The sequence below is a fragment of the Podarcis erhardii genome (assembly GCF_964252035.2).
Source record: "Podarcis erhardii genome assembly, chromosome: 2".
Taxonomy (NCBI): domain Eukaryota; kingdom Metazoa; phylum Chordata; class Lepidosauria; order Squamata; family Lacertidae; genus Podarcis; species Podarcis erhardii.
This window is the reverse complement of record NC_138498.1, coordinates 67,479,076-67,487,854: the sequence shown is the minus strand read 5'-3', so window position 1 is coordinate 67,487,854 and position 8,779 is coordinate 67,479,076. Positions and strand designations below refer to the sequence as shown.

The 8,779-nt window shown below is 41.2% G+C and overlaps 1 protein-coding gene across 3 annotated transcripts; it reads right to left on the bottom strand.

Moving 5' to 3' along the window:
- Positions 1–2,469: 2,469 nt before the first annotated feature.
- THG1L (tRNA-histidine guanylyltransferase 1 like) lies at positions 2,470–8,753 on the bottom strand. Of its 3 annotated transcripts, none has more exons than XM_081851573.1 (6): positions 8,394–8,753; positions 6,739–6,915; positions 5,327–5,496; positions 3,975–4,063; positions 3,150–3,257; positions 2,470–2,756 (listed from the first exon to the last, which is right to left on the bottom strand). In XM_081851573.1, the coding sequence occupies exons 1-6, from the start codon at positions 8,648–8,650 to the stop codon at positions 2,595–2,597; spliced, it is 963 nt and encodes a 320-aa protein (XP_081707699.1). In that variant the 5' UTR covers positions 8,651–8,753; the 3' UTR covers positions 2,470–2,594. The 3 variants fall into 3 exon arrangements, with proteins under 3 accessions (XP_081707699.1, XP_081707701.1, XP_081707700.1); XM_081851575.1 differs by lacking the exon at positions 8,394–8,753 and adding an exon at positions 8,241–8,299; XM_081851574.1 differs by lacking the exon at positions 8,394–8,753 and adding an exon at positions 8,098–8,234.
- Positions 8,754–8,779: the final 26 nt, after the last annotated feature.

The following is an 8,779-nucleotide window of genomic DNA, read 5'->3' as shown; positions in this document are numbered from 1 at the left end:
ATAATAATAATAATAATAATAATAATAATAATATCTTTATTGTCATTGCCCCCTCTCAGGGACAACGAAATTACTTGGCTGCTCCATCCACCCAGATAGGGCACTCCACTCAAAATCAGAACAACTATAAAAACACTAATTAAAACAATATAATATAATACAGCAAGGAAGATTAGATGACTTTCAAAGACCAGGTTTCCCATTCAGGGCCGAGATCGCTCTGGAGAAGAAGCTGTTCTTGAGATGGCTCGTTCTTGTCATCATCGTCCTGTATCTCCGTCCCGACGGCAGGAGCTCAAAGAGACAGTGACCAGGATGCGATGGATCTTTTACTATGTCCAGTGCCTTCCTATGGCACCTTGTGGCATAAATCTGCTCTAAGGTGGAGAGTGGGCAGCCAACAATGCTCTCTGCTGCCTTAACAACTCTGCACAACGCCATCCTGTCCTGGGTAGTACAGCTTCCGTACCACACACATAAGCCATAAGTGAGCACGCTCTCAATGGCACAGTGATAGAAGGCAAGCAGCAGTTTCTGCGGAAGATGGTTTTTTCAGAATCTGAATCTGAAGCAGGCAAGTGGGAAAAGGGAGGTCAAGAGGCAGAGGTGAGTCAGGCTAGTGAAGAGGCACAGGTGTCTCTCCCTCCTGCTGCAGCAAGCTCCACCCACCCTTACTACCAGAACCAGGAGAGGGATAAAACGGGTGGAGCAAAGATAGGCTGCACGCAGACAGAGTCTCCGATTGCTTGCAAGAAGCCAGAGTGGAGGAGACAGACAGCTGTGGAGAGATGGGGATTTTTAGTCTCAGCAACTGATTCAGGGCATGAGCTGCTGTGTTCATTAGGCCTGAAACCCAGCCAGGTCTATGAAGATCTTATTTCTCTAGTAAAGAGTTAACTCCAGTGTTGAACTGTGATTTATTGACGGGCGTGCTTCGTGACAGCCAGACATTTGTTTGATTGATTTGGAGCAGAGGGGAGCATACTACAGGATTGTGGAAGCTACTTTGTGTTTTACTAGTACCCTGCAATCAACCAAATGGGGTACAGTACAAAATACATACATTAGAATTAAAGGACAGGTTGCCTCTGCATAGCTGCTGAGTACAGTAGGAGCATCAGAACTCAGCTGAGCTTCAGCTCCTTCATTCAAATCTGTTCCTGAGTACCTCAAGCTCTCTTCATTTCAGCTTTCTAAATTAGCGAATTAGGTTCTTGTTGTATACATTAATTGGGAGTTGGACTTCCTTGATCAAACCACCCAGATACTCTGCCCACCTATGATGGAGAGAAAGTAGAACATGGAAGCCTTGAAGTCAAAGATCTATTTGCATGTTTGCGATGATATTTGTATGTATGATAGGTAGCAGAGTGCACCAGTGATAGAGAATTGACTTACATGATTTCTGAACTATACAAGAGAATTATTCCAAAAATCAATGCAAAATTTTATTATTAACATTACAGCAATAATTTAAACAAATATTGCTTGGAAGGTTGTTTTTCTTAATGATTACCCTAATTATAGCAATGAAGATGTCCACCATTTTAGATAAATTGGTTGATTATTGTTATCTCTTTTTCAAAGAGGTTTTAAGGGACCTGGTGTTCTTTAAAAGATAATGCAGGAAAGGCAGAGAGTGAGGAATGGAATGACATTAACAAAATATTCCACATAAAACCCTTTTGTCATGATCTCCCAGCATATATCATTCCAGTCTCTGCATAGTCAGAGAAAGTATCACATACACTCCATCTCCCCACTCCCACCCCGGAACAGGTCTTATTACTTCACAGGTCCGGCACAAAGAATGCAGAAGTGCAACACAAACTTTTTTTTTGAAGAGTAAAGAACTTCCAGTAAGTTGATTGCCACAATCCTCAACAGCAGGAACTGGATAGTTTCCCAGGCAGCAGAAAATTGAGAGCATGACCTACAAACATATCCTGTTGTGATGCCCCCCCTTATTCAATAAGTTTATTATTCCAGTTTGGTCACCCGAGACCTTCTCTAATAATCAGTAAAGCAGCAATGAGAGAGTCCAAACAATAAATGTATGATTACGGAGGGAAATTATGTTTCCATAGCTTTCAAAAAAGCCATAACTAATTTACACTTGAGAGAAGACTTCCTAATTAGTTTCAGCCATTTGCTAGGGTATTTTGTTTATCACTCATATAATCCAGAGACATTAGCAACTAGGATAATTTGTAACTTGGCTCCCTGATGATAGAACTTAATTTGAAGCAGGAGTTTAAATGTTTTCAGTTTTAAATGGGCAGCTCAAAATCTCATGGGACTTGTACCAGTAGAGTGCCTTTGAGGGCCATAGCCTAAATTAAAGGCATTCCTTTTCAAGTAAAAAGTTTATCAACCTGACAATGATATTATTGTAAGGCACCTCATAATTTTGATGGGAAAACATACACATCTATGAAACTATAAAAATGAATACAAGCACTACATGGCTTCTTTAGTGCACCACACAAGTTTACTGAAATATCCATTCTGGGCCAGTCACCTATCCGTCTCCCATGGTCCTTGAAGGAGTAAACTGTATGGAGTATTTCACACCAACATCCAGATGGCAAATGTCAGCTATCATCAGCTAGGATTTCAGGATTCTGGTCCCAAAACTGATCCCCAATGATATCACAGTGCAAAGCAACTACTGTAGTCCTTGGCCGGGTCACTTCAACTTCCTTCTCTTCAGTTTCCTCTGGAATTTTAATTTTCTTTTTAATGGCTTGATTTACCTATAAAGACAGGTGACAGATTAATGTAGAATCGCAGAACTGAAGTAGGCTAGAAGGCAATTCCAGTTTCATTTCTTTTTTAACTATAATATGAGACAACTCTCAAATTAGAATCATCACTAGTAAAGTTCTGGTTTTTCAGTGGCAGATGTACTTCACTACTTAAAATTTGAGGAGTGAAGTTACCAGAGGAATTATCCTTTTCACTGAAGACCAGAACATTTCTAGGCTTAAATCTTAAACAGTGGTAATGTTATAAAAGCAGACACACCTGGAAAATCAGCACGTGTATGACTGTCAAAAACCACTTACCTCCCAAGTACGTTAAGTATTTTGTATAACAGTCTGTAAAATGCACTACACACAAATAGGTATCTGTCAAAATTATATTACCTTTTGCCACAGTAGAACAGTTCCTTTTCTATACAACAATGATTCGTTATTGTAGTTAATGCTGAACTGAGAAAATAAAATCTCATTCTTGTCACTTGCAACTGTTCCCTAAGGATAAAGAGAAAATATATTTTTTCTTATTAAAACACCACCACACAGGCAAACACTGACTCCTCTCCATCTAGATCTGAGCACTGTATTTGGAGACAGGATGGAGTATACACAACCCAACAGTCCCCTTTTCTGCTTGCATTTAGACAAACAGTTAATCCTTATTTGTTCCACCTGGTTTTTAAACTTTGACAAGTGTTATATTCATACTAATATGGAGATAGGAAGATAAAGCTATTGGATATAGTTAAAAAAAAAAATCTAACCCAGGGGTCAGCAACCTTTTTCAGCCGTGGGTCGGTCCACCGTCCCTCAGACCATGTGGTGAGCCGAACTATATTTGTGGGGGTGGGGGAATGAACGAATTCCTATGCTCCACAAATAACCCAGAGATGCATTTTAAATAAAATGACACATTCTACTCATGTAAAAACACACTGATTCCCAGACTGTCTGCAGGCCGGATTGAGAAGATGATTGGGCCGCATCCGGCCCCCAGGTAACCTATTCTCTCTCTCTCTCTCTCTCTCACACACACACACACACACACCCTTGCACTATGATAATTGTGTCACTTACAAACCCCTTCAACCTCATTCAGACTCCCAATTCTCATTGCCCATAACACTTGTGTAATTTGAATGCCTGCACATTAAAACCTCAAGCATGAGTGAACATACTACTTAGCATAATCTTGAAAGAAGACTTTCATACCTGTAGTCGCTTTTGGGCTTGTACAGGTGTCAAGCCACCTCTCTGCACAAGAGTCCAAAATACTGTATTGTAGAGATTATTTATGTGGCCTGCAGGAATGAAATAACAAACATCAGACTACATTGGGAAGCACATTGAACAAGCTTTCTGCCACAGCAGTAGTTACTGAAGGACTTATATACTATTATATGAATATATTAAAAAAATCCTTCCAGTAGCACCTTAGAGACCAGCTAAGTTTGTCATTGGTATGAGCTTTTGTGTGCATGCACACTACGGCAGACCAACACGGCTACCTACCTGTAACTATTATATGAACATGATATTGTAAAAATAGCAGTATGTCTTTTTATCTAAGTCCAGTATTTTGGTTCAGTATTTATCAGTGTTTTATATATTATTATCCTACCAACAGTTCCTGTGACATGTTTCTAAAATACAGTGGTGCCTCGCAAGACGAAATTAATCTGTTCCGCGAGTCTCTTCGTCTAGCGGTTTTTTCGTCTTGCGAAGCAAGCCCATTGACGGCTTAGCGGATTAGCGCTATTAGCGGCTTTTAGCGGCTTATCAGCTTAGCGGATAAGCAGATAAGCGGCTTAGAAAAAGGGGGGGAGGAAAAACCCCGCAGAAACTCGCAAGACATTTTCGTCTTGCGAAGCAAGCCCATAGGAAATTCGTTTTGCGAAGCACCTCCAAAACGGAAAACCCTTTCGTCTAGCGGGTTTTCCGTCTTGTGAGGCATTCGTCTTGCGGGGCACCACTGTAGATAAAAATTTCCTGCTATGCAGGTTTTTTGTCAAATCAAACATGAGGGTTTCTGTAGACCATCCAGCCAATCTAAAACTACTGCTATCCATTTCATGGAAACACTACTCAGTCAGGTAGCCAGATAATTGGTGGGGGAAGGTGGAGTGGAAGAAAATATGCAAGTAAATTGCTGTGTGCAGTGAAGGGAGAACAACAACAACATGGGTTGCTGTGATTGTCCATCTTATTTGTCATGCCTTTCATTGACTAGACTTCTGAAGGCAGCAGCAGGGTTCACATCTTACTACACAATTGAATATAACGCTGTTTGCATTTCTCATGCTGCCGTTGGGATGCAGGGGGGAAAGACATGAAAGCAATGCCTCTCCCGTCGTGGCATAACATTGGATCCTCTCCAAGGTTTTAACTTTTTCTATATGTGTAAGAACTAAAGTCTTGGAATATCCCAGCTGAAGGATAACTCTCTGTAACTACAGGCAATACTGACCAACAATCATAAACCCATGCAAACAAACAAACAAACAAACAAATAAACAAACACAAAAACCTGATGGAGGTTTCTCATGTGTGTAAGAGATGCTTACAATCAGCTTGTCGCCAACTAAGATAGTCCTTTAAATTCTGGTCACTAGGATATAACACAACACGCCCATCAAATCCTGGTGGATACAAAAGAGGCTGGTCCTTAAAGTAATCTTTCCAATAGAAAACGTAGCTGGAGGCAAACTGGGAGACCACATGAGTCATGAACTTACTTGTAAACAGAAAATAAAGAGGAAGTGAAAGTTAATAACATCAGTACTACAGCACTGACAAATAAACAAACACTTGAGTACTCTATGTCCACGCATCATCAAAAGCCATGGCTAATACTTTACCATGATCATGCCCAAGAGAGCACCTTCTTTCTTCCCTGCTTGTGCACAAAGGAAACAAAACACAATCCCTGGCTAAGCATTACATCCAACCCATGGATCATGGCTTGTTCTCTTCTGACAAACCATAACCAGTAAGCCAAAAATAAACCTTGGCTATACTTCAGTTTGCTTGGGAATAAAAGAAACCTTTATCCCTGGTTCAGATACAAAACCTAAAACACAGAAATCATGGTTTGTTTCCTCCCAGCACTAGCAGGAAAGAGTGAAACAGACTAAAAGGCACATTTACAGCAAACCATTAATGGCTGAATGTTTCAGAGTTTTCCAGATCTGTATGATTCACTTCTACATTTTCCAATTCCAGGATATGAAAACTGGCTAACAGAAAATGAAGATTCTATGAATTTGGCCATTTGCAGGCTGAACATAATAGTGCTCAGTCAACTCTCAGGACTGGATGGCTGATTGCATCAATGAGATCATGACATAGAATGAAAGCCGCAGTATACTGTCATTCTTAAAGCATATCATATGCTAATAACAGCAGCTGATGGCCACCTACTAAGCCAAATGGACAGACTATACCAATGAAAATGTGCAAATTGAAGCTTATCTGTATACATACATTGTTACTTGTTCTCCTACCTTGTGAACTGAATTCCCCACCAAAACCCCTTCCACCTCCCACTTTGGTTGCATTTCTTTTGTTTTCTGCAATTATTACTGCATGAACATGAAAGGAGGCCATTACCAAATCTATGAAAAGCAACACATGTTGCATGCATACAACAGCTGTCAATTTTTTATATTATTTTGGATGAAAATGAATTTTAAGCAAAATAAATAGTACACCCCTTGCCTTTACACAGCACCTATTAAAAAGCTGCCAATTTCTACCAAATCAGAATTGTTATGAGTTATTGTCTGCATAGCCAGACACAAGAACTGAGCATAATAGGCTTAAAGTAGCAATGTTACTAATACTTTAATCAATATTCTAATTATATAATAAAATAATATAATAAAATATAAACAAACTTGTTATATTTAAAACATGTTATATGAAGAGTAGATATGCAAATATTGGGTTGGGAGAGAGAAGCTCTAAAACCAGTTACCTTGCTCTTCTCTTAAACCAGTTGCTTTTCTTTTTGAAAACAAAGCTATATTCATCACTTTGTCCATAGGCAATGACAATATCCTCTAATTCTTGCATTACTGTCTGTGCAGACTTGTTCATCAAGTTAAGAGCACGATCATCATTAGGCTTCTTAAAACCATGTTGCTCGGCAAACCTTCAAAAAGGGAAAAATACAAAGAAATGAAATTTGTCAAAGTTATTAAAGTGGTGATCAGCATGTTTTTATTTTTTAATTTTTGACTGGATCGCATATGCATGTTATTGTGTTTTAGTTGCAATACTAATTTATAATTTATTAAAAACAGCAGATTTTTGTAACTTCTTCACATTTTTGCCAAATGGAAGGTAAATGTGGGTGAACATATCAGACGACACAGCGATTCTTCAAACAGCTCTTGTTTATTCACAGTCCACAAGAGAACTGAACTAAGGGGTTCAGCCAGCCTGCTTATATAGAGCTCCACTACAATGCAACTATATCTACTTTCTGTAACTATCCAATCACTGAACGTCACTTTCAATCCCTTATTTGCATATGTGGACCTAAGTGAAAACTAACTACAGTATCCCCCTGCTGGCCAAGGGTGAGAACTTCAGTACATAACAGTAAAACTACTTCCACTGAGGCACTACTAAGAATCCTAGCTGTAACTCATATAGCTCAGTGTCTTTTTAAGCAGGATGAAAACCTTCTATTCTATTCCTCCTTTCCTTATTCAGCAGCAGGACAATTACAGCTTTTCAAATATTCATGACAATACTGATTGTTATCTGGTCTACCAATAGGGGATGGCTGGAAGTGAGTTTTGTGAGTTACAAGATGTGAAACAGATAGGTGGATGCAATAAGGGAGGGGTGGCCTACGAACTCCCTGCATATTGTATTCTTTTCAGCCCCTGATGAACACAATCTTTTTCAGACAAGCCTGCCTAGATGTTTAGGAAGATTGCATGAGTTTTAATTTGTCTTAAGTCTATTATAATGCAGTTTTAACTTTCTCACCAATATGGGTGGGGTATAAATAAATAAAAATTATTATTATTATAATCATCAGTGTTTTAAATTATGGTTGTAAACTTTTTAGTGCCTTTTTATTGCTTTTTTTTTGGTAAAGTGCTCTGATGGGTTTTCCCTACCATCAAATGGTGTATACATTTTATGAACTTAGCTTCATAAAATTTATGCACCACTTGATTGTGGGGAGTAAAAAAACGTGCTTAGGAGGAAGGCACGTTTGGCAAACCCTCATCGTAATCAACTCCCGCAGGGAAACTTACGTCCCCCCTGTGGAAGGACGTGTGGATCCAGAATGTTTACGAAATAAATAGATGCGCACACTCCCAGCGGAGAAATCCTCCCAAACCAAAGCTTCCCACGGTGGTCTTCAGATTACGACCACTGGCCGTCTTGGCTAAGGAGCTTTGTCCCAAGGATGCTGCCCCGCCCGCAATCCGCCTCTGGGTGGAGCCCTCCCGATACCCAAGGACAGCTGCTACCCTGAAATCCCGACCACCGGTTTCCTATCCTTGCACGATGCCCATAACCTCTCCACCCCTCCCTCCTCCCGCCACCATTGGCTGAGCCGTCGCCAGCGGCAACCAAGCTGCCGCCAATCGCTGAAGCGGGGCTTACCGGTGGAAGCCGCGGCCGTCCAACCGGACCACGACCCAGCAGTTGGGCAAGCACGTGGCCTCGTCTTCGAACCCCCGCACGTATTCGAACTTGCTCTTCGCCATGGCGACGCGGCCGCAGCTCAGCCGCGCGCGCAGACCGAGGGAGGCGGCGGCGGCAGCAGGCGGAAGAACGCCACCAAGCCTAGGCAGCGCCAGCATCAGCGGAAGCTGCGTTGCGCCATCCCGGAAGGCTGGCGGGCGCGCACACACAAACATTTTCCCCCCCCCATCCTCCGCTCTAGCCGCCAGTCTCTATGACGCCGCAAGGTCTTTCGGGATTGCAGCTCCCTAACCGCATTAGCCGCCTCGCAGTGCCGGGCGCAAAAAGCCTCGCAGCAGAGGCGA